This window comes from Pseudophryne corroboree, chromosome 1 (genome assembly GCF_028390025.1).
Source record: "Pseudophryne corroboree isolate aPseCor3 chromosome 1, aPseCor3.hap2, whole genome shotgun sequence".
In the NCBI taxonomy this organism is placed as follows: Eukaryota; Metazoa; Chordata; class Amphibia; order Anura; family Myobatrachidae; genus Pseudophryne; species Pseudophryne corroboree.
The window spans coordinates 617,463,805-617,489,159 of record NC_086444.1 but is presented as its reverse complement, the minus strand read 5'-3'; the positions used below and the strand labels follow the sequence as shown (position 1 = coordinate 617,489,159).

Genomic DNA, 25,355 nt, shown 5'->3' with positions numbered 1-25,355 from the left:
CCTCCCTTTGTAATAGTTATTTATCTGCACTTCCTTGAGGAAGAGTAGTATTCCCTCCATTCATAATCAACTATTGCACTCCACTTCCCTACTTCAGGCATGAAGCCAAATGGGAGGGTGATCTTGGGCCCCTAGCGATGTATGGTTTTTGGGAGGAGATTTTGTGACGTATTTCTGATGCGTCAATTTCGACCACAATAAAATGAGTGGTAAAGGCCTATATATGTGGTTTTCTATCTCTACAACCAACAAAGAATGTTCGCCATTTCAGTTCTGGAATGTTGTTGGCAATGTGGCCACAAGGGAACGCTCCTATGTATGAAGTAGATTGTGCACCAAGAATTCTTTAATTTAGAACAAGATTCATATGGGAAATGCAATTCTTTTGGATACTGCTATACATAATTTACCCCTGACGGAGCAATTAAATTGTTCCGGGTGCCCATTATCATGATTGTCGTGCCCGAATAGACGGGTTTTTTGGTGCGTAGTCCTGGTTAGAGCGCCCCAAATGCTGTTTGGGAACACAAACCACGGTCCTTTCGCATATTTCTTCTTGCTTCCTCAGGGGGCAGCGAGAACAAATATGTCCCATCAGCAGCACTTGCGCCTGAAAGGAGCAACAATTGAATTGCTCCATCAGGCCCCACCTAGTGACAGCCGCTGGGGAAAATAAAATCAATTGAATCGCCCACATAGACTCAATGCCTACTTTACGCCCCTGTGTCCATACAGTATACAATATATACTGTATATATTTATAATCTATAGATATATTATAGGCATGCAACGTACTGTAGTACTTGTATGAAAAGATAACAGCTTTTGGAGCATTAAGTTGATTTTTTTTATTTGTGTTGAACTACAGTAAATGGAAACAAGAACGTGTTTAACAGAGCATGACTTTGTGACAAAAGAGATCCTCTCAGGATGGTACAGTAAGTCCTTCTGGTTTGTATTGGTATGACATATGCATAACCCAGTCTCTGCTTTGTGGAAACCAGTCCCTAAAGAAGCATACAGGTCTGACATACCAGGGATAGAACATCTCCTGTTGGCGTGTTGTTCCAGCTGACACCACTGCTAAGGCAGCATCTTGGGCAGGGTAAGCAGTCATGGCGATCTTATCTCTGCAAAAGGTGGTGAAAACATAGGATCAGGAAAGATGTATTCAGGTACAAATGGTCTACTTTTCTATTATCTGTTGTGACGGCTCATACAATCCAGTTTATCATAGTAACAATGTTGATACATGTGCCGCATTTGCTTGATTGTCAAAAGACCAAATTTGTGGCTATATTGACAGTAGTGGTTATACTTAATGACACTGAAGGTGGGTACACACTGATGGATATATCTGCCCATCAACTGATCTGCAGATATATTTATGGATGGATCGGACAGTGTGCTGTGCATACACACTGCCCGATCCGTCGGGGACTGACGTCATGAACTGGGCGGGCGTGTACTCACGACCGCCCAGTTCAGCTGTCAATCACCGCCGGCTGCCGCAGCATGTGTACGGACGGTTGGCCGACCGCCCGTACACACACAGCAACTCGCCAATATATCGGTAGATATATTGGCCGACGGCTGTGCTTCGGGGGCAAACGTGATATGTCTGTGAACGACGGAGTTCACAGACATATCGCCTGTACACACTGGCCGATGGACCCGCGATATATCGGCCGCTCAAGAGAACGGCCGATATATTGGCCAGTGTGTACCCACCTTTAGTCACAGGCATTAGCCAATGATCCTACACACTTACTATGACTACTTGATTAAATCTAAAATGATAGTATCTGCCTCATACTTTTTCATCCTTATGTATGTGTTTTTTTCCCCAATGTGTTTTATATTTTTCTGCGACAGACAATGTGTGGGGTTTTTATCCTGTGGGGGAGGCAGTAAAGCAATGCTTGTTATCTGTGCATGCATGTGAGTTGCAACGTGCATACAACCCTATGGTGTTCCTACAGAGTCGCAATATATAATCAAACACATGCACAAAGAAGTCCATTAGAAATGTGTTGGGCATTCCTTGGGCAGTTACAGGGTGTTGGCTAATCAGACGCAGATCTAACATAGTATGGGAGTGTTATTGGAGTGCCAGGGCATTGTTTCTGAAAGTGGTTGCATACAAAAACGTTGAATCGCTCACATTGAATGCCACACTTGGATGATTTGCAACTAGAATAGGACTGTTGCAAGTATCAAAGATGCAATCGGTTGTGATGGCTAAACACGCACAAAGCATGCTTGCAGCGGCTGCAGACACTGAAAGTGGGCACCTCAGTCCTTGCACATTCGGACACATGGCCGACTGTACACCAGAAAAGGGCTTTGTAGTGGCATTGTAATAAAATTGCAGATGCAACTGCAGCAAACGACGCAACTTAAAGTCAGTCTCTGTGAGGGACTATAATACCCCTTGGCAGACACTACCCCTTCAACAGACCACACCCCTTCAACAGACCCCACCCCCATCAGGGCTGCTTCAGAAATTTCCTGGACTGGTTTTCCATCCCAAACCACCTCTGCTCACATGTGCGACATACTTACGCATTTTCATGGAATATCCCCATTTTGTTTCTGCACACCTATTTGTGTGGAGAGGCAGAAGAATCTGAAGAGGCACACTGACAGCCCTTATCAACCCTGCTTGGCCTTTCAGAAAGTTATCATTACATCTCCTTCACTGTTTCACTATATAGTCATACACTAGTGAGCCAAGTGGGTACCACCCATAGATGAGCGGATTCGGTTTTACTCGGTTTTACTCTGTTCTCAAAACGGCATCTTATTGGCTCACGGATGTCACGTGTTTTGGATAGCCAATAAGATGCCGTTTTGAGAACCGAGTAAAACCGAGTAAAACCGAATCCGCTCATAGAAGTGACCAATATAGCCCACTGAAGCAATTGTGTTTTCTGGAACAGCTGTTACATTTCCAAATAACACACTTTATTAAATTGTAGAAAACATTACATATGTCAGATAATGTTCACCAAATAATGAAAAGATCATGCCTAAATCCAGTTGCCATTTATTAGATTCTCTGTAGCACTAAATGGAATTGTTTTACAGAGATTTGCAACATTATGAATAAAAAGTATTCAAAGTAGAGTAATATCTATCATAAAGAACAAAGTAGTGTATAATAATGACAAAGGAAGGAAAGGGGATGTGGGAGTACAGTACATCTTCTCAAACACATCTGATACGCTGTAGCTCATTATCTGCCAGCTGTCTCAACAGGATCAGTATGAGATCCCAGCGCATGGGATTCCGGCGCTCGAAATACTGATGCCGGGATCCTGATGTGGAAGAAGCCGACAGGGGTGAGTAAGGGGTGTTCTCCCCTCTCCCCAACCCCCTATCCCTATCTATCCGCAGCCTAACCCTAACCTCCCCCCATGGTTCCTAACCACCCCTCGGAGGTGCTAAACCTAACCCTGTCACCCCACTACCTAAACCTAACCCTCCGCCCCCCACAGCCTAACCCTAACAACCCCTTCTTGCTTGCTAACCCCCCCAGGACACAGCCTAACCCGTACCCCCCCCCCCCCCCCCCCCCGCAGCCTAAACCTAAACTCCCCCCCGTGGCTTACCTGTGGTGCACCATGGTCTGTTCTGGTTGGGTATCCTGGCTGTCGGCATACCAGCACAGGGATGGTGCATCCATTCTGGGTCGGTATTCCAGCATTCTGACTGCCGGGATACCGACAGCCGGGACCCTGACTGCTTCCTGTCTCAACAGTTCGGTTGTTTTCTTCTTTACCTCAGTAACTATTTACCTCAGTTCCCTTTAGAACAGATTTGGCCTTAGGGAAAAGAAAGAATGGTGCTAATTCTGGCGAGTATGATGGGTGTTCTACTAGCACTGCAATCTGTTTCTCGGCTATAAACTGTTTTGCTGAGCTGTGTGGGCTGGTGCATTGTCCTGATGGAGGATGAAATAATTTTTCTTCTTTCTTCTAATTCTCTACCGCAAAGTTTCTAGAACATTTTTGTAGTAATGTTGATTCACTGTTGCGCTTTCATGTACCCAGTCTTCCAGAATAACACCCTTGATATCAAAGACAACAATTAACATGGCTTTGAATTTGAAGTTTCTTTGTTGTGCCTTCTTTATTCTTGGTGATGATGGTCTTTTCCGGAGCATGAACTGGCGTTTTATCTCGTATCGGAAGATCCATTTTTTATAACATGTAACCAATTTATCTATGAATGTGAATCCACTTGAATATGCTCCAAAATGTATGTACAAATTTGCTTTCAATTTTCTTTCTGCTCAGCAATGACAAACCTTATAACTATCTTAGCACAGACTTTTGCTATGTTAAGATCTAGGGGGGTCATTCCGAGTTGTTCGCTCGCAAGTGAATTTTACCAAGATTTGCTCATGCTAAGCCGCCGCTTACTGGGAGTGAATCTTAGCATCTTAAAATTGCGAACGATGTATTCGCAATATTGCGATTACACACCTCGTAGCAGTTTCTGAGTAGCTTCAGACTTACTCGGCATCTGCGATCAGTTCAGTGCTTGTCGTTCCTGGTTTGACGTCACAAACACACCCAGCGTTCGCCCAGACACTCCCCCGTTTCTCCAGCCACTCCTGCATTTTTTTCCGGAAACTGTAGCGTTTTTTCCCACACGCCCATAAAACGGCCTGTTTCCGCCCAGTAACACCCATTTCCTGTCAATCACATTACGATCGCCAGAACGATGAAAAAGCCGTGAGTAAAATTCCTAAGTGCATAGCAAATTTACTTGGCGCAGTCGCAGTGCGGACATTGCGCATGCGCATTAAGCGGAAAATCGCTGCGATGCGAAGATTTTTACAGAGCGAACAACTCGGAATGACCCCCTAGATGCAAAACTTACATACAGTTTCTTTGTCTATGTTTACTGTTTCTGCTATTTGTTTTTTGATGTCCAAGGCCTTCCAGAATGTTCATAATCTTCGATATCTTCTCGCCCTTCACTAAGGGGTGTATTTACTAAGCCTTGTAGAGAGATAAAGTGGATGGAGAGATAAAGTACCAGCTAACCAGCTCCTAACTGTCATGTTACAGGCTGTGTTTGAAAAATGACAGACAAGAGCTGGTTGGCTGGTACTTTATCTCCATCCACTTTATCTCCGTCCACTTTATCTCTTTTCAAGGTTTAGTAAATAGACTCTTAAATCTTTTGTGCCATTTAAACACACGTGCACGTAACATACAATCTGTCCGTATTTGAAGTTAATGCGTTTTTACTTTTGAACTAAGCATTTGTATGATGTATGGGAAAAACAAATTTTTGAACCTCAGAAATGTATATACAGAATACACACACACACACACACACACACACACACACACACACACACACACACACACACACACACACACACACACACCCATACAGAGCCAGCCCTAACCAATATGATGCCCTAGGTAAAATTTTGGCTGGTGCCCCCTAGCACCGCTGCTAGTTCCGCCTCTGCCCCTGCACCCCTTTCCCAGCACCATCACCCTCACCCATAGCAGTCCTGTTTTGGTACTCCTACCCCCTAGATTTTAAATAGGAACAGTTCACACATTTGACGCACAGCCCAAAAAAGGGGTGTGTTTTGTTTTTGCTGGGAAGGGGCATGGCCACAATATAGTACCCCCAATTCAAATTACGCCACACAGTAGTACAACTTTATTCACATTATCTCTGCTTCACACTAGTACCACTTTACCTTATATACGTTACTCCTCACAGTAGTGCCCCTTTTTCCCATTACATCACACTGAATTGCTCCTTATACACATTACACCACAGCATATTGCTTTATTCACTTTAGACCACACAGTAGTACCCTTTCTATATGTTACACCACACACTAGAGCACCTTATACACATAATGCCACACATTAGTAATGCTTTTATACCTGTGGTTACCAAACTTTTTTGAATCACGGCAACCTAGAGTGTCTGAATTTTTTTCACGGCACCCCTAGACCAAAAGTTTCTTAATGAGAAATTTAGAAAAACATATATTAAGTAAAGTATTAAGTATTAAGTTAAGTATTAATTACTTTATATATCATTCTTAGGTTCAGTTATGTTGTGATGGATAGCATTCGCTCCTGTTTGTCCACATATTTTATGATTCACAGTGACAAGCCTTGGTTTTACCTATTACATGGACCATAAATCATTTTTATTGGTCCTGGACCACCAACCCAGGGCACCCCCTGCAAGTGTCCCGAGGCATCCCAAGGTGCCATGACACACAGTTTGAGAACCACTGCTTTATACACATAATATCACACAGTAATGCCCCTTACACATTATTAATGTCCTTATAAACATAATGTACCTTACACATTATGCCAACCTATATTAATGCCCTTATACACATAATGACACAAATAGTGCCCCTTACACGTATGCTGCACATTATTAATGCATTTATACACATGACACACATAATGCCCCTTACACACATATGCCGAACAGTATTGCACCCATTTGTACACAGCACTCATACGGCCGCTATCACTGTGACCTCTGCCTCTGCTTGGATACATATGTGTCCTCATACATCTTGCCTCAATATGCCATGAAGCATCTTCTGTGGATTAAAATGATATGCAGCAAGCCTATATTCTATGTGCAACTGTGACTGTATCTGTTACAGTGATTTCCAGGAATACACTAACGTAGCATTTTGTATGCAGATACAGCCGCAGTCACACACAGAATCAGTGCCGTAACTAGGCATTTTAGCGCTGTGTGCAAGAAACGGCATTGGCATCCCCCCATGCAAAATAGGGGCAGTGCGTGCCGTAGGCGCGCCAAAAATATATAGGGGCATGGCTTCATGGGGAAGGGGCGTGGCCACAACATAATACCAATTCATACTACGGTGCACAGTAGTCTCCATTATTCAAATTACGCTGCACGGTAGCACCACTACACCAGGTAGAGCCCCTTTTACACATTACAGCAGACAGTCCCCCTTTTTACACACTATGGCAGACAGCGTCCCCTGTTTTACACATTACGGCAGACAGCGTCCCCTTTTTTACACATTACAGCAGACAGAGTCCCCTTTTTACACATTACGGCAGACAGCGTCCCCTTTTTACACATTATGTCAGACAGCATCCCCCTTTTTTTTTACACATTATGGCAGGCAGCGTCCCCTTTTTTACACATTACGGCAGCCAGTCCCCCTTTTTACACATTACGGCAGACAGCGTCCCCTTTTTACACATTACGGCAGACAGCGTCCACCTTTTTACACATTACGGCAGACAGCGTCCCCCTTTTTACACATTGCGGCAGACAGCGTCCCCCCTTTTTACACATTGCGGCAGACAGCATCCCCCTTTTTACACATTACGGCAGACAGCGTCCCGCTGTTTACACATTGCGGCAGACAGCATCCCCCTTTTTACACATTGCGGCAGTGTCCCCCTTTTTACACATTACGGCAGCCAGTCCCCCTTTTTACACATTGCGGCAGGCAGCGTCCCCCTTTTTACACATTACGGCAGCCAGTACACCTTTTTACACAATACGGCAGACAGCGTCCCCTTTTTACACATTACGGCAGACAGCATCCCCCTTTTTACACATTGTGGCAGACAGTGTCCCCCTTTTTACACATTACGGCAGCCAGTCCCCCTTTTTACACATTGCGGCAGACAGCGTCCCCCTTTTTACACATTACAGCAGCCAGTCCCCCTTTTTACACATTATGGCAGACAGTCCCCCTTTTTACACATTGCGGCAGACAGGATAGAGAAATAGAGAGAGAGAGAAAGAAATAGAGAGAGAGAGAGATACTTACCATCTCTCCCCGCTGGCAGTCAGGCTCCTCGTGGCTCATGCTGGCAGCTTCGGATGCAGGGGAGAAGGAGGAGGAGGAGGGAGGGGGACTGGAGCCACAGCAGCGCTATGTAATTGGTAGTAGCAGCTGTCCCCTCTCCTTCCGTATTGGCTGCTCGGCGCTGCTGTGAATGCTGGGATGAATGAACCGCATCCCAGCATTCATAGCAGCGCCGGGCAGCCAATACGGAAGGAGAGGGGACTGCTGCAGCGGCGCTACTACCAATTACATAGCGCTGCTGTGGCTCCAGTCCCCCTCCCTCCTCCTTCTCCGCTGCCTCCGGCGCTGCTCTCTCCTCAACAGCGCGGCGCACAAAGCAGTGGCAGCATGTAATGAGTCAATTTGACTCATTACATGCCGCTGGCTATTGCGCCCTCAGGGCAACTGCGCTGTGTGCCAGGCACACCTGGCACACACGTAGTTACGGCCCTGCACAGAATATAGGCATGACTCATATAATTTTAATCAGCATGAGCTGCTTTTGCCCCTAGACATTCCAAATGCCTAGTTTGCATATGTTTAGGGCTGGATTTGTACATTTATGGTATGGCTACTAAATCTATCTATCTATCTATCTATCTATCTATCTATCTATTTATCTTTATAAAAATAACTGCTCGAGTTGAGTGTATCTTAGGGCACATACGATTTGCTGCTTTCTCTTATCTATTTGTAAAGGATGATAATTAGAGGGCTGGAAAATTCTATAATAAAGAGGCAGCAGGATTACACATTTGTGTTCAGAATATTTTGTTCTGAAGCCCAGCAGGGTGGATAAAGAGATAATAAACTAAAAAGATAGATTTTCTTGTATAGTTTCAGCTTTTAAGAGGTGAAGTGTATCTACAGTAAGAAAAACAAAACCCTCTTTTGTAAAAATAACAAAGCTCACAAGACTTTTCAGTTTGGCAACGTGCACTTAGATGATCCCCACATCATGGCGCACACCTACTCTCTGCTTTTAGGATATGCTTCTAGAAGCTAGAAGCTCATCTAGGTGTGTGGGGAGGTAGAAGGATCTAAAGAGGCCCACTGTGCAAACGTCTGACTTAAAAGTCCAATTTTCAACACCTTCACAATTCAGTATCATTAAATGTAACTTTTCCATTTTTTTTTTAAATGCTGCTCAGTTTAGTCTTATTTATACTGTAGTTTAGATTAATCATAAGAGGTGATATTGGGACAGTCTTCATTCCATATGGTACTATTATGTGTTTGAAGCTAGTTGTACATTACGAATAGGTTTCCTAAAAAAATAGGATGAGACCCAATCCATGAAAACTAACAGCTGGTGCACAAAATAAGTCTTTTTACAGAGTGGAAATGGCTGTGCTGTACTCCCACTCACAGGGAATGCCCTTAATAATGTGCCCACTCCACATCTTTATCTAGTTTCAATAATCTTGCTCCGTAAAATGAAATCTCATTCGGACATCTTCCGCCTAACTTGGCCTTTTATGTTTCGGGTGATCTTCAGGTTACCGGTGGCCGGGCTCCCGATGACCACCATACCGGCGCCGGAATCCCGACCGCCGGCATACCGACATCTTTTCTCCCCCTTGGGGGTCCACGACCCCCCTGGAGGGAGAATAGATAGCGTGGCGCGAGTAGCGCGCCACCGTGCCTGCAAGGTGCTCATTTGCGCTTGCCCAGCTGTTGGTATGCCGCCGGTCGGGATTCCGGCGCCGGTATGCTGGCCGCTGGGAGCCCGACCGCCGGCATCACATATTACACCCTATGTTTCAGACCTTAAAAGCCTATGGCTTTTGTGATACTTTGTTTGTCAGCTATAAATGCCCTATATGCCAACCTGACGGCTTCAGTGTCTACAAAGGACTTTTTTCATCAGTGTTTAGACTGAGCAATGGGACTAGCCAAGTGCCTTTCTCTGCTAATTTATGTATTAAGCGTCAAACTTTTGGTGGCTAGGGTGCGCTGTCATTCTGACATTATGGGTATCTCTGTGAACCGTACACAATACAAGATTTCATTATGTGCAGTCAACGTGCTGCTTATCCTGTCATCTCCCCTATCTTCACTCTGTAACCTTGGATCCGAATTAGAAATGTATGGCAAATTCTCAGGACCTCCTAACTGCCGCAGCAAAACGGAACCCCACCCCCATCTCCATAACCACAATTTACTGACCATTGGCCATTCTCCCTCACCAGGTGCAAAATAAAATAAATATGTTGTAATGACAAAAAAAAGAAGGCCTAGGTCTCATCTGGCGATAGGCCAGAGGTGGATTTAGACCTCATGAAGCCCTATGTAAAATACAGATTTAGGGCCCCCTCCCTCACACAATATATAGCACTATATTTTCATTACTGACTTATGTCCCTTACATTATTTGTTGTTTTTCCTTATATTCTATTACAGTATATTACTTCCTCCTTCACTGATTGTACCATGTCCCCTCGCCTCTGATTTCCATTATTACACCACTCAGTTACTGCATTTTACAGCAGTGCTCCCTTCACTGGATGTAGCAGGTCCACATACCCCATTATTACACCCTCACTCACTAACTCCAATGTATATGAGTGACCCATGATTACTGATTGTAGCAAGCCCCATAGCCTAAAATACTCATTATACTGTAATATCTCTCACTCTCTTGAGGCTGGTGGCTGCTGTAGGGCTGGTGTAGCAGCCCAGGGGTGCTCTGTCTGTTGTCTGTTAGTGTATCTGACAAGGGGTGATCTGCCCATATACATCCAGGGGCTGGTGTGTCCTATCAGTATCAGTCCAGGGGTGCTCTGTCTGTCATCTGGTGTATCTGACAAGGGGTGCTCTGTCCACCTAGGGGTGATTTGTCCATCCATCCAGGGGCTCTGACCCAGTGTAAGATTAAAATAATGAAAGCTAAAAGCCTAAATTGTATTTATAAAAAAAAAAATGTTTTGTTTGTGCTGTATCCCAGTGAACTATACCATTTTTATTTTATTTTCATAAGTACTGTGAAACTGTTGGTCAAACCACAGTTTTTTACTATTTTGTACTCATATACATATTGTTCGACACTGTTGGTGAAATTAAACTGCAGTGTTTGAGTACTATTTCTGAGTCATACACATATTTTGCGATTCTGTAGGTGAAGGTGATACCACAGTAATATATATTATTTTGTCCTCATACACATACTATGCGACACTGTTGGTGAAGGTGGTACCACAGTAATATATTTAATTTGTACTCATACACATATTGTGCGACACTGTGGGTGAAGGTGGTACAACAGTAATATATTTTATTTCATACTCACACATGTATTGTGTCAACACTGTTGGTGAAATTAAATCACAGTGTTTGATTACTATTTCTGACTCATACACGTATTGTGACACTGTGGGTGGTACATTTGTTGTACAAATTGTAGTGTGTGCTGTACCCCACTTCGTTCGTGTTTGTTGATACTTGATAGATATGGAGGACGAACAATTGAGAGGAGAGCAGGAAGCACATACTAGTGCTGCAGCTGCTGCCACCAGTCATGACGATACAAGTCCGTCAATGTCATCTACTAAGGTCAATGCCCAAGGGCATAGATGGCACATAAGAGGCACGTAAAACCAAAAAAGCAATATAATTTTACAGTGGTAAAGAATAAAACATCAAAAGGAAAATTAGCTGCAGAGAAACATAAAATTGGCAATATGCCATTCACCACACAAAGTGGCAAGGAAAGACTCAGGCTTGGCCTTTATTTATAAGTGGTAGTTCTGAAACTGTCAGTGAGGCATCTTCTTCTGCTTCTCATGATGATACAAGAACTTTTCACTCAGAGTCTAGAACAGGTGTCAAAAAATGAAAACAACAATAGCAGTAAAACAAATTGTGCGGGCAGAACCGTCACACATTCTTCAGGAACGTTTAGGGGTGTCCATATTAGCTATGTGTGAGTCTGACATTTCTTACACTGTCCTCATAGAGAAGCCTCTTTCACCTCCTTCCACCATTTCTACACCATTTGCACGTGTGGGGAGCAGTACACGTAAAAATGATGATGAGGGCTTAATAGAAATTGATGATTCATGTGTGGAATTTGAACAGGATGAGGGGGATATATGTATACTAATACTATCTGACACTGAGGATGTTTATGATGTTGTGTGTGTAAGTTAGCCACCAGCGGATGCAGTTCTTGCCCATAATAAAAAGAAAGCCATTGTGAATCCAGTGCATAATACCAAAATAAAAAAGCGACCTCTTGGGTGTGGAATAATTTTTCCATAAATCCTGGCAATGTTTGTGAAGGCATCTGCTCCATTTGTGAGGCCAAAGTTAGTAGAGGTAGGGACGTTAGCCATCTAGGCACCTCCTCCATGTTACGTTATTTGCGGCAAATTCATGAAATTTATTTTACAAGATTATAATGTGTTTAACGCACTCATCATCAACCTCCTCATTAGTGATCAGCTGTAGTCCTTCCAAAAAATAGTTTTGTAGGGGCCCAAAAAAAGCAAACACTTCAGCCACAAAAGAGTCAGTCCCTGTCACTGAAGTGCTTGGTTTGTTACCCTGTGCATATCCATTTTAATATCCAAAATAAGGGTGGAAGGAAGGGCCCAAGGACAATTCCATCTTGCACCACTTTTCATTTCTGCACTGCGGTGTGGCAGTGTTTCATAGATGTGCTATAAACTGCCGTATGTTTGTGCAGCTGCATTGTCGGTTAGTAACCAGCCAGCTCGCTGCAGCCTTTGGCCTAAAATGGATGAAAACAATATTATGAGCTATGGGGTGGTCAAAATTGGCTGGAAATGAGTGGAAATGAATGTCATTGAGTTTGGAACAAAAACATGCCCAAATTCTGTGATTTTAGCTGTTTTTATGATTTTTTTCTACAAGAAATACAGATCCAAAACCAAAACCCACAAAGGCGATTGGGGAAAAACCAATAAAGAGCCAAAATATGAAGGAGATGCTGATGCAAAATCAAAACCCAAAACCCAAGATTTGGGCCGGCGCACAAATCTAGTTCCAACTAGTGATGTGCACCGGAATTTTTTTGTGTTTTGTGTTTTGGTTTTGGATTTGGTTCCGTGGCCGTGTTTTGGATTCAGACGCGTTTTGGCAAAACTTTTTGTCGGCTTGACCCCCTTTGAGTGATGTCTAAATCCCTTATAACCTTCACATGTATTTAATGTTCTCCGAAATCTGCTGCGGTCTTCAGTACATACATTGAGTATATGCTTAATATTTGCAGGTACCCCTGAAAATGGCTGTTTTTGGGGATATCACAGAATTTGTTTTTGTATAAATATTCCACATAGAAACATAATATTGTAATATGGAGCAGAATGGCTGGAAGAATAATTATTAGAAGTCTATAAAAGACTAGAGATGTGTGTGTTCGGTTTACTGAAAACCAAACCCACCCGAATTTTGCATATCCAAGTACTTCTCAGCCCAGGCTCAGGTTTTCCCACCATGCTCGGAATCCAAAATGAGGCAAAACGGCATCTTCCCGGCGTTGGGTCTTGTATGTTTTGGATTCTATAAAAGTCCCTCCCATGTGAACGGGTACTATTTCAAACTAGTGATGTGCACCGTAAATTTCTCGGGTTTTGTGTTTCGGTTCTGGATTCGGTTCCGCGGCCGTGTTTTGGATTCGGACGCGTTTTGGCAAAACTTTTTGTCGGCTTGACCCCCTTTGAGTGATGTCTAAATCCCTTATAACCTTCACATGTATTTAATGTTCTCCGAAATCTGCTGCGGTCTTCAGTACATACATTGAGTATATGCTTAATATTTGCAGGTACCCCTGAAAATGGCTGTTTTTGGGGATATCACAGAATTTGTTTTTGTATAAATATTCCACATAGAAACATAATATTGTAATATGGAGCAGAATGGCTGGAAGAATAATTATTAGAAGTCTATAAAAGACTAGAGATGTGTGTGTTCGGTTTACTGAAAACCAAACCCACCCGAATTTTGCATATCCAAGTACTTCTCAGCCCAGGCTCAGGTTTTCCCACCATGCTCGGAATCCAAAATGAGGCAAAACGGCATCTTCCCGGCGTTGGGTCTTGTATGTTTTGGATTCTATAAAAGTCCCTCCCATGTGAACGGGTACTATTTCAAACTAGTGATGTGCACCGTAAATTTCTCGGGTTTTGTGTTTCGGTTCTGGATTCGGTTCCGCGGCCGTGTTTTGGATTCAGACACGTTTTGGCAAAACCTCCCTGAAAACTTTTTGTCGGATTCGGGTGTGTTTTGGATTCGGGTGTTTTTTTACAAAATACCCTCAAAAACAGCTAAAATCATAGAATTTGGGGGTCATTTTGATCCCATAGTATTAACCTCAATAACCATAATTTCCACTCATTTCCATTCTATTCTGAACACCTCACACCTCACAATATTATTTTTAGTCCTAAAATTTGCACCGAAGTCGCTGGATGACTAAGCTAAGCGACCCAAGTGGCCGACACAAACACCTGGCCCATCTAGGAGTGGCACTGCAGTGTCAGACAGGATGGCAGATTTAAAAAATAGTCCCCAAACAGCACATGATGCAAAGAAAAAAAGAGGTGCACCAAGGTCGCTGGATGGCTAAGCTAAGCGACCCAAGTGGCCGACACAAACACCTGGCCCATCTAGGAGTGCCACTGCAGTGTCAGACAGGATGGCACTTCAAAAAATAGTCCCCAAACAGCACATGATGCAAAGATAAATGAAAGAAAAAAGAGGTGCAAGATGGAATTGTCCTTGGGCCCTCCCACCCACCCTTATGTTGTATAAACAGGACATGCACACTTTAACAAACCCATCATTTCAGCGACAGGGTCTGCCACACGACTGTGACTGAAATGACTGGTTGGTTTGGGCCCCCACCAAAAAAGAAGCAATCAATCTCTCCTTGCACAAACTGGCTCTACAGAAGCAAGATGTCCACCTCCTCCTCATCGTCTGATTCCTCACCCCTTTCACTGTGTACATCCTCCTCCTCACAGATTATTAATTCGTCCCCGCTGGAATCCATCATCTCAGGTCCCTGTGCACTTTCTGGAGGCAATTGCTGGTGAATGTCTCCACGGAGGAATTGATTATAATTCATTTTGATGAACATCATCTTCTCCACATTTCCTGGAAGTAACCTCGTACGCCGATTGCTGACAAGGTGAGTGGATGCACTAAACACTCTTTCGGAGTACACACTGGAGGGGTTAAGCAAATTAAGGGCTCCATCCACAAGTCCCACATGCCTAGCGGAATCGCTCTGTTTTAGCTCCTCCTTCAATCTCTCCAGCTGCTTCTACAAAAGCCTGATGAGGGGAATGACCTGACTCAGGCTGGCAGTGTCTGAACTGACTTCACGTGTGGCAAATTCAAAGGGTTGCAGAACCTTGCACAACGTTGAAATCATTCTCCACTGCGCTTGAGTCAAGTGCATTCCCCCTCCTTTGCCTATATCGTAGGTAGCTGTACAGGCTTGAATGGCCTTTTGCTGCTCCTCTATCCTCTGAAGCATATAGAGGGTTGAATTCCACCTCATTACCACCTCTTGCTTCAGATGATGGCGGGGCAGGTTCAGGAGTGTTTGGTGGTGCTCCAGTCTTCGGCACGCGGTGGCTGAATGCCGAAAGTGGTCCGCAATTCTTCGGGCCACTGACAGCAACTTTTGCACGCCCCTGTCATTTTTTAAATAATTCTGCACCACCAAATTCAATGTATGTGCAAAACATGGGACGTGTTGGAATTTGCCCACATGTAATGCACACACAATATTGGTGGCGTTGTCCGATGTCACAAATCCCCAGGAGAGTCCAATTGGGGTAAGCCATTCTGCGATGATGTTCCTCAGTTTCCGTAAGAGGTTGTCAGCTGTGTGCCTCTTATGGAAAGCGGTGATACAAAGCGTAGCCTGCCTAGGAACGAGTTGGCGTTGAGGTCACTTTCGGTCAACCGCAGGGCAGAAAGTTCCCACCATTGGTTACAATGGAGCGCATAGGCGCTACATTGTATCACTGCCGCGTGCTGCCTGTCAGACAGTACAGGAGCACACAGCCGATCAGGAGGGTGCTACAACGTGGCGCTCCCTGATTGGCTGAAGAAACCCACTTAGACAGAAGTCAGAGTGGGTTTCTGGCAGTCGGGGAAAGGGGACCCATGTGCAAACATGGGTCCCCTTTCAGTGCGTGGCTCGGGTGTCCGTTTTTTTATTTTATTCAAGTACGTGGATTACAAATGGATGCTACGAGGAGCCTGGGACCCTGGAGCTGGTGAGTATAATTTATTCAACAGGTACCCCTTGGATTCTACTGGAGAAGAGGACCGACCTGCGTGGGGCCATAGGTAAGTATGTTTGTATGTTTGTGTGGATGTATGTAATAAATCTTTACTTTCAAGGTGTGTGTGTCTTGTCTTTTTTTGGGTATTTTTTTAGTAGTAGTACTACAGGTACCAGCGGGCCCGTTTTTCCGCCGCATGCTGGTACTTGTGGTTCTCCAAGTACCAGCATGCGGGGGAGGCTTGCTGGGCCTTGTAGTACTGCTACTAAAAACAATATCTTTTCATTTTCACAAAAGGCTATCAGCCCCCCATCCGCAGCCAATTGGATGCGGGGGACAGCCTCGGGCTTCACCCCTGGCCCTTGAGTGGCTGGGGGGGGGGGACCCCTTGATTGAAGGGGTCCCCACTCCCCCAGGGTACCCCGGCCAGGGGTGACTAGTTGGATTTTTGATGCCACGGCCGCAGGGCACTATATAAAAGTGACCCCCGGCTGTGGCATTATCTGTCCAGCTAGTGGAGCCCGGTGCTGGTTTTAGAAATACGGGGGACCCCTACTCTTTTTGTCCCCCGTATTTTTGGAACCAGGACCAGGCGCAGAGCCCGATGCTGGTTGCTTAAATATGGGGGAACCCCTGTCATTTTTTCCCCCATATTTCTGCAACCAGGGTCGGCACAAAGAGCCCGAGGCTGGTTATGCTTAGGAGGGGGGACCAAACGCATTTTTTTTCTCCGTTTTACAGTGTTTATTTAAAAAAAAAAAAAATGAACCCCAGCACGGATCACACAGATCCGGCCGAGATTCATTTTGAAAAAGTCGGCAGTGTTTTGCTAATCACTGCCGTAAAAAAGGTAAAAAAAACACGAATGACATCGACATCGGAACAAATGAAAAATCCGAATACGACAGCTTAGTAAATTAGTCGTAATAAATTCAAAAAGTTGCAGTTTTACACTTTCGATGTCATTCGTGATTGAACTTTGACCTTTTTCCGAAAATTACAAATGTTAGTAAATATACCCCACTGAGCACAGATATTTGCAAGCACACTGAGCACAGATATTGGCAGCACACTGAGCACAGATATTTGCAGCACACTGAACACAGAAACTGAGAGAACGCTGCACGTCCTCTCCCTATCATCTCCAATGCACGAGTGAAAATGGCGGCGACGCGCGGCTCCTTATATAGAATACGAATCTCGCGAGAATCCGACAGCGGGATGATGACGTTCGGGCGTGCTCGGGTTAACCGAGCAAGGCGGGAGGATCCGACTCTGCCTCGGAACCGTGTAAAATGGGTGAAGTTCGGGGGGGTTCGGATTCCGAGGAACCGAACCCGCTCATCACTAGTTCCAACACAATTATTTGTTTACTAGCTAAAAACTCCCTCACAGAGAGTGCCGTTTAAGCAGGTGCATTGTCGTGATGCAAGATCCATGAGTAGTTTGCAAAAAGATTGAGTCAATTCCATCTAACATTTTCATGCAGCCTTACTTCCAATAGTTAGTTGATGCTCACTTGCTCTGCTATGCTCCTGACAGTCAGTCAACGATTTTCAGGCACAATTTGACAAACGTTTGCAATGTTTTCTTCAGTTTTTCTCATCGTCAGTGACACTTTCTTTTCCATCAGAAAAAAAGTTTCACCCACTTGTAAAGTGCTGTTTTCTTCATAGCATTAGCCACAAAAGCTTGCAGCAATAGCTCTCTGATCTTACTTCCAGTTTTAACAAGAACGTGCTACAATCAGTGGGGGGGTAGCACCGATATAACACAGGTACCGATAACTTATAATACTTATTATTACACCCAATCACATTAGTGTTGCCTGAATGATATACGAGTGCCCCCCCCCCCCCACCTTACTGATGGTAGAAGCCTAGCAGGTCCCTTATCCCTTATAATACACATTATTACACCACTCAGTATTATAGCATATTGATATATCACCAGTCAGTGTGTGCCTCCCCCCAGCCATGATTGTAGCAGGATGATGTACTTTAAATAACACTGTCCACCCCCTACCCTCACATGATTTGAATTTGAAGTAGGTGAATGATATATGAATTAAGAAAATACTGTAATAAAGTACACTGGAAGACCTCATGTTTTTCTCTGTGCACGTCCTGGCTCATCACTTTGCGCGTCTGATGTCATACACACATGTGTCATGCACAATATTACAGGACTGGAGACACAGGTGTACGCTGGAGCCGGCACCCAACAGCTGTCTAATCACTGACAGCCTGCCGGGAGTATTCAGCCAGCCCAGCAACTGGACGATTTGCGGTCCACTGGAAATGCCCTTTATACTAGTTGGCGGGCCCCCTGGGATCAACAAAGCCCCCTAGTACCCACATGGCACTTAGCATCCACTTTTGTTGCCTGGTGGTAAATCCGCTTCTGCCATAGGCCTAGCAGGGTTCTCATACAAGTGAGCATGCTGTGTTACCTCCCCTCAGCAAGTGTCACCCCCAGACATGTGCCTCCCATGGGGGGTGCTGCTGGGATGGCCAACCACCGTGTCCAGCAATGATAGGCAGACACTGGGGGGAGGAGTCATGGTTGGAGCCAGAGGGCGTTTTTGACTGGTCACATCAGACCATGGGGTATATTTACTAAAATTCGTATTTTTCCGAATGAGGTTAAAGTTCAAACACGAATGACATCGAAAGTGTAAATGTGCAACTTTTTGAATTTATTACGACTAATTTACTAAGCTGTCGTATTCTGCATTTTCGTATTTACCGATGTCGATGTCATTCGGTTTTTTTGGCAGTGTTTTACGGGAGTGAATTGTAAAACACTGGCGACTTTAACACAATGAATCTCGGCCGGATCTGTGAGATCCGTGCTGGGCTTCATTGTGCACCTTTCGTAAAAAATAAAACATTGTTAAAATTTTGGGGGGGGAAATGCGTGGGGTCCCCCCTCCTAAGCAAAACCAGCCTCGGGCTCTTTGAGCCGGTCCTGGTTGTAAAAATATGGGGGGAAAAGTGACAGGGGTTCCCCCATATTTAAGCAACCAGCACCGGGCTCTGCGCCTGGTCCTGGTTCCAAAAATACGGGGGACAAAAAGCGTAGGGGTCCCCCATATTTCTGAAACCAGCAACGGGCTCCACTAGCCAGATACATAATGCCACAGCTGGGGGACACTTTTATATTGGTCCATGCGGCCCTGGCATTACATACCCAACTAGTCACCCCTGGCCGGGGTACCCTGGAGGAGTGGGGACCCCTTCAATCAAGGGGTCCCCCCCCTCCAGCCACCCAAGGGCCAGGGGTGAAGCCCGAGGCTGTCCGCCCCATCCAAGGGCGGCGGATGGGGGGCTGATAGCCTTTTTGTCAAAATTTGAATATTGTTTTTAGTAGCAGTACTACAAGTTCCAGCAAGCCTCCCCCGCAAGCTGGTACTTGGAGAACCACAAGTACCAGCATGCGGAGGAAAACCGGGCCCGCTGGTACCTGTAGTACTACTACTAAAAAAATACCCCAATAAAAACAGGACACACACACCTTGAAAGTAAAAGTTTATTACATACATCCACACCTCCAAACATACATACTTACCTATGTTCACACGAGGGTCGGTCCTCTTCTCCATGTAGAATCCATGGGGTACCTGTGGGAAAAATTATACTCACATAATCCAGTGTAGATCGGTCCTCTTCTGTTCTATTTGTAATCCACGTACTTTGCAAAATAACAAAACGGACACCCGATCACGCACTGAAAGGGGCCCCATGTTTTCACATGGGACCTCTTTCCCCGACTGCCAGGAACCCCCCTGACTTCTGTCTAAGAGGGTTCCTTCAGCCAATCAGGGAGCGCCACGTCGTGGCACCCTCCTGATTGGCTGTGTGCTCCTGTAGTGTCTGTCAGGCAGCACACGGCAGTGATACAATGTAGCGCCTATGTGCTCCATTGTAACCAATGGTGGGAACTTTGAGGTCAGCGGTGAGGTTACTTTCGGTCAACCGCTGACCGCAAAGTTCCCACCATTGGTTACAATGGAGCGCATAGGCGCTACATTGTATCACTGCCGTGTGCTGCCTGACAGACACTACAGGAGCACACAGCCAATCAGGAGGGTGCCACGACGTGGCGCTCCCTGATTGGCTGAAGGAACCCTCTTAGACAGAAGTCAGGGGGGGTTCCTGGCAGTCGGGGAAAGGGGTCCCATGTGAAAACATGGGGCCCCTTTCAGTGCGTGGTCGGGTGTCCGTTTTTTTATTTTGCAAAGTACGTGGATTACAAATAGAACAGAAGAGGACCGATCTACACTGGATTATGTGAGTATAATTTTTCCAACAGGTACCCCATGGATTCTACATGGAGAAGAGGACCGACCCTCGTGTGAACATAGGTAAGTATGTATGTTTGGAGGTGTGGATGTATATAATAAACTTTTACTTTCAAGGTGTGTGTGTCCTGTTTTTATTGGGGTATTTTTTTAGTAGTAGTACTACAGGTACCAGCGGGCCCGGTTTTCCTCCGCATGCTGGTACTTGTGGTTCTCCAAGTACCAGCTTGCGGGGGAGGCTTGCTGGAACTTGTAGTACTGCTACTAAAAACAATATTCAAATTTTGACAAAAAGGCTATCAGCACCCCATCCGCCGCCCTTGGATGGGGGGGGGGACAGCCTCGGGCTTCACCCCTGGCCCTTGGGTGGCTGGAGGGGGGGGACCCCTTGATTGAAGGGGTCCCCACTCCTCCAGGGTACCCCGGCCAGGGGTGACTAGTTGGGTATGTAATGCCAGGGCTGCAGGGACCAATATAAAAGTGTCCCCCGGCTGTGGCATTATGTATCTGGCTAGTGGAGCCCGGTGCTGGTTTCAGAAATATGGGGGACCCCTACGCTTTTTGTCCCCCGTATTTTTGGAACCAGGACCAGGCGCAGAGCCCGGTGCTGGTTGATTAAATATGGGGGAACCCCTGTCACTTTTTTCCCCATATTTTTTCAACCAGGACCGGCTCAAAGAGCCCGAGGCTGGTTTTGCTTAGGAGGGGGGACCCTACGCATTTTTTAACAACAAATTTAACACTTTCCCACCCCTTCCCACTGATAAACATGCACGGATCTCATGGATCCGTGCATGCCTATCAGAACACGGTAAAAAAAAGCAGGTCTGTTTTATTTTAGCACTTTTTACGATTTGTATTTTTTCACGGCAGTGTTTGGCTATTGCCGGCAGTGTTTGTGAATTACACTTTTTAGTAAATGACCGAGTTCTACCAAATTACAGGCGTATTTGACCGATGGTGTATTCATTTGTATTTTTTTTCTTTGAGTTCCAAAAAAACACGAATGCCCTCATCACTGCCGTGATTTGAGTTTAGTAAATTCTCGAGATGACACTTTGAAGAAAAAACACCATCTTGGTCAAAATCGGGACCTTAGTAAATATACCCCCATGTCGGAGAAAGTCCAGCCTGGCATATTCGCATCTGACACAACCACGCCAGGCAAGGGGTTAATGTAAAAACCCAACCGTTAAACATTTTTTTCTCTACCACTATGAGACTTTAGAGGTCATTTCTTACAGATGTCCACTCTTATGTTTTCTAATGTAATATGTAGGTTTTCTAACAGACAATTTAGGAGTGGATGTTCCATTTTGTTTAAATATGTTAATTGTACTATGCTGTCTGCTCTTTGCACCCTGCAATTAAGATGATCATCTGTGATGTTCAGTCGTCACCATAATCATGTTTATGAAAAAAAAAATGTGCGCACTGCTCCTCAAAGCAGGTAAAGTGCAAGGTGAATCCTTACTCTGCCCAGCGCCTGATAATGGCATAGAAATTATAGTATTTAAATTCCATACTCACTTTATCTTCTCCATGGCTGATTGCGTATCAATGAGCCCAAGGATACACATTGTGATGGAGACAGGGATCTTTTGCATGGCTAATTCATGTCGCAGAGCCCCAAAGAAACCATCCAGAGCAAATTTTGTAGCACCATAAGATGTTGTGTAGGGTGTGGCAATTTTACCTGGAAAAACATATTAGAGTAGAAAAATAAATTCATTGTTCTGGATATAAAAGTTTGAAAATAGTGATAAATTATGCTTTAACAGATATGTTTGCCATGGGCACTGAGGTGGGAAAGTGGGGGTAGCACCGAGGCCTGCATCTGCTACAGAAGTATAGCCACGTACTATACTCAAATGGTGTGTATATTTGCTCCCTTCTTGCCTGAAATTCCTCTTGTATTGGAGCCTGAAATTTCTCATGGAGTCCATGATGATTCCCATAGCATGGTGGGTAAGTCTGGTTTTATTTCAGATTATTGGTCAGGGCGTAGGCAATATGGTAGTTCACCTCAAAATCCCAATTATTCATTTAAAGATGGGCAAAAAGCTGTATTAATTTACGTTAAGATCAGGAATAGATGGGCTTATTTAATATTATGAGACCCTTTGCTGCAAAAAGCAAGATATTATCACAGCAAAAAAAATTCTTATCACTGCAATTTTTCAAAATGATATTATTGAGGCAGCTAATTAATACTCAGCTTGTCCAGTGACAATGGCTTTAAGCTTTAAGTGACTGCTCACCGAGCCTGCTGCTTCAGTTGTGCACATGCGTGGGTCTGCTTGCTGGCTCATGCATGCAAAGAGCAACTGAAAGCCCATATTTGGGGGTGGAAAAGAAATAAATAATATAGATTTTATTTATATGCAAATTGAAAGAAACATTCTTAAATATGACTTCATCTTGGCATGGTTGCCAAGTGATCTGGGATTATGGGTAATACAAAGACCTTTTCGCATAGCAGCTGATCAGGTCTGAACTATGCATGCACCGGCACCACAGTGCGCTGGCGCATGCCAGACAGCCGACGGCTGTCTCAGCCCTGCGAGCGCCTCTGCCTGATTGACAGGCAGAGGCGGCCACTGGGCAGGAGGAGGTGGTCCCGGTGGCGTTTGGACGTTTAGGGGGTGGGCCGCGGTGGCTGCGTGACATCACACGCAGCCGCTGTGACCCGGACAGCGACGAGTAGCTCCCTGCCAGCTCGCAGGAGCTGCGCTGGTAGGGAGCTACTCTTCATGTACAAAAGCATCACCGCCGTGCGATGCTTTTGTAATTGTGCGGCGGGGTAGGGCCTGACATGTGGGGCGGACTAGCCCTGTGCTGGACGTCCCCCCGCATGTCAGGGAAGCTGATCGTAGATGTGCTAAATTTAGCACAACTACGATCAGGTCTGAATTAGGCCCCTTATACATTAGCACCCTCGGAAAGCCATCCTAGAATCTGAGTTAATTGTCTGTATATTTGGATATCATAGTTACTGGAGATATGACAAACCTCTGTTTGGGAGAGATTTATCAAGTCTTGCGAGAGATAAAGTGGAGAGAAATAAAGTAACAACCAATCAGCTTATAACTGTCATGTTACAGGCTATGTGCCTGATTCAGAGTTGTACGCTAATGCAATCATGATTTTCTAAGTTACGGAACTGCTAATGTTAACAAGTGAAGCTGCCACCCACAAATAAGATGAGACTCTCACCGGAGGTATCACAACTCATTCGCTATTGTGTACACATTCGCAGCCTATACACAGATGCGATGTTTATTATGTACGTACGAGCCCTCAGCTGACGGCAGATACACACCCTGAAAATGGGCATGACACATATGTGTTTTTGTAACCACACCTCGTTAACACCTCCAAATGGTCACTTCCTCTAAATCACTTTGCAATATAATCCTCATAGCAAGCAGCATTGCAGGGGCACCTTGATGCATGCAGATCGCAGCACATGCCGAGTCTTCCAATAATCGCTCACTTGCATCAACATCGGGCCTGTTTCAGAGTTGTATGCTATATGGGCCTTATATTTGAAAAGAAGCTGACTGGTTGGCACTTTATCTGTCTTTATACATCTCCCTAAATTGTGTTTATATTCCAGATGCTTGTGTATGTAATATCTGTTTTATACATTCTCTAGCTTTGATCTAGGCTGAAATTAAAAAGGTCTGTGCTCAGTAGCAAAATTGTGATGGAGCTATTTTCCATACATCCCAATCACACAGTTTTGAGGGAACTATGCCATGAATGGTACATCTATGGGTGATTAGACAGTACCAACAGTGCAGTGCTCAGTGATACGCTTCCACTCTGTCCATTAAAAAAAATGAAGCTTCTCCGCTAAGCATTCCCAACCAGGGAACATGGCCACTTCCGCTGGTATGATGCACTCATAGCGTTAGCCTGCTTCAGTCACATCCCCATCTCAGTTGTAGTGTTTGGAAGCATGTTCTAGTCACCATCCTAAAGTCACACCAACCACAATGCCTTCTACATTACCAGTACATTACCAGTACATATCCAATAAAGCTAATCTGGCAACCTAGTCTGAATTATCTATACAGGTATTTTCTCCTAGGTATTAGCTTATCTCCAAGCTGCATAACTACCTAAATATAATTAGTTATAAAGCCTCAATTAATTTGTACTTTTAAGGCACATTTTATTGTTTTGGTACAGCGCATCCTTTTATGCTAGAACTCTAAATACAATAAATGTTACGTCAATGCTGATTGGTTGCCATGAGCAACTTCTCCACTGGCTCACTACTCCACTTGTATCACTGCTTAGTACATCTCCCCCATAGTCTTTCAGAGTCACAATCCTCATACATGTAGGGTAGGTCTCTTATATCCAATTATACAAAAATATTTACTAACACAAATGAATACAGCAATTTAAATGGGCAATATAAATAAATGTATCTAATTGTTACCAATAATTATTACTCAATATATTCAATTGGAGTAAATTACAATCATCCACCAATCACCTGTGAGAGACGATAGCACAATAATGGAGCCTTTTGTTTCTGTCAAGTGAGGCAGCGCCCTGGTGGCAAGGTGAACGTAGCTGAGGAAGTTTACCTGGAAGCACAATTATTAATGGAAAGTCTAAAAACGGGGACGTAAAATACTGAGATGATAAATAAGATAAAAGTATAGACGTAAGGATTTGCAGTTAACGTGAAAAGAAGCTATAAAACTAACCTCCATTAACCATCGTGTGTGATCTACATCTCCCTTCCACATCTCAAACGGGGTTGTGCCAATGTGATTTAACACCAGGTGATCCAATCCTCCTGCAGAGATACACACAGTGAGTGGTTAATACAGTGCAGCTTTTCTTTGTAAAGTCTAAAAGACCAATGGCATTGCAGCAATGAGACTAAGGAATGTACACTCTCTTGTTGTTA

General features: G+C 44.6%; 1 protein-coding gene across 3 annotated transcripts in view; it reads right to left on the bottom strand.

Annotated features, from left to right (window-relative positions):
- Nucleotides 1-833: 833 nt before the first annotated feature.
- The window catches only part of HSD11B1L (hydroxysteroid 11-beta dehydrogenase 1 like), a 252,076-nt gene continuing 227,554 nt past the window's right edge, over nucleotides 834-25,355 (bottom strand). For all 3 annotated transcript variants that reach the window (XM_063914435.1, XM_063914436.1, XM_063914434.1), the window contains 4 exons: nucleotides 25,150-25,241; nucleotides 24,933-25,026; nucleotides 21,953-22,118; nucleotides 834-1,130 (listed from right to left, as the gene is read on the bottom strand). In XM_063914435.1, coding sequence (XP_063770505.1) covers nucleotides 926-1,130; nucleotides 21,953-22,118; nucleotides 24,933-25,026; nucleotides 25,150-25,241 — 557 coding nt within the window. In that variant the 3' untranslated portion in view covers nucleotides 834-925. The remainder of the gene's footprint in view (nucleotides 1,131-21,952; nucleotides 22,119-24,932; nucleotides 25,027-25,149; nucleotides 25,242-25,355) is intronic.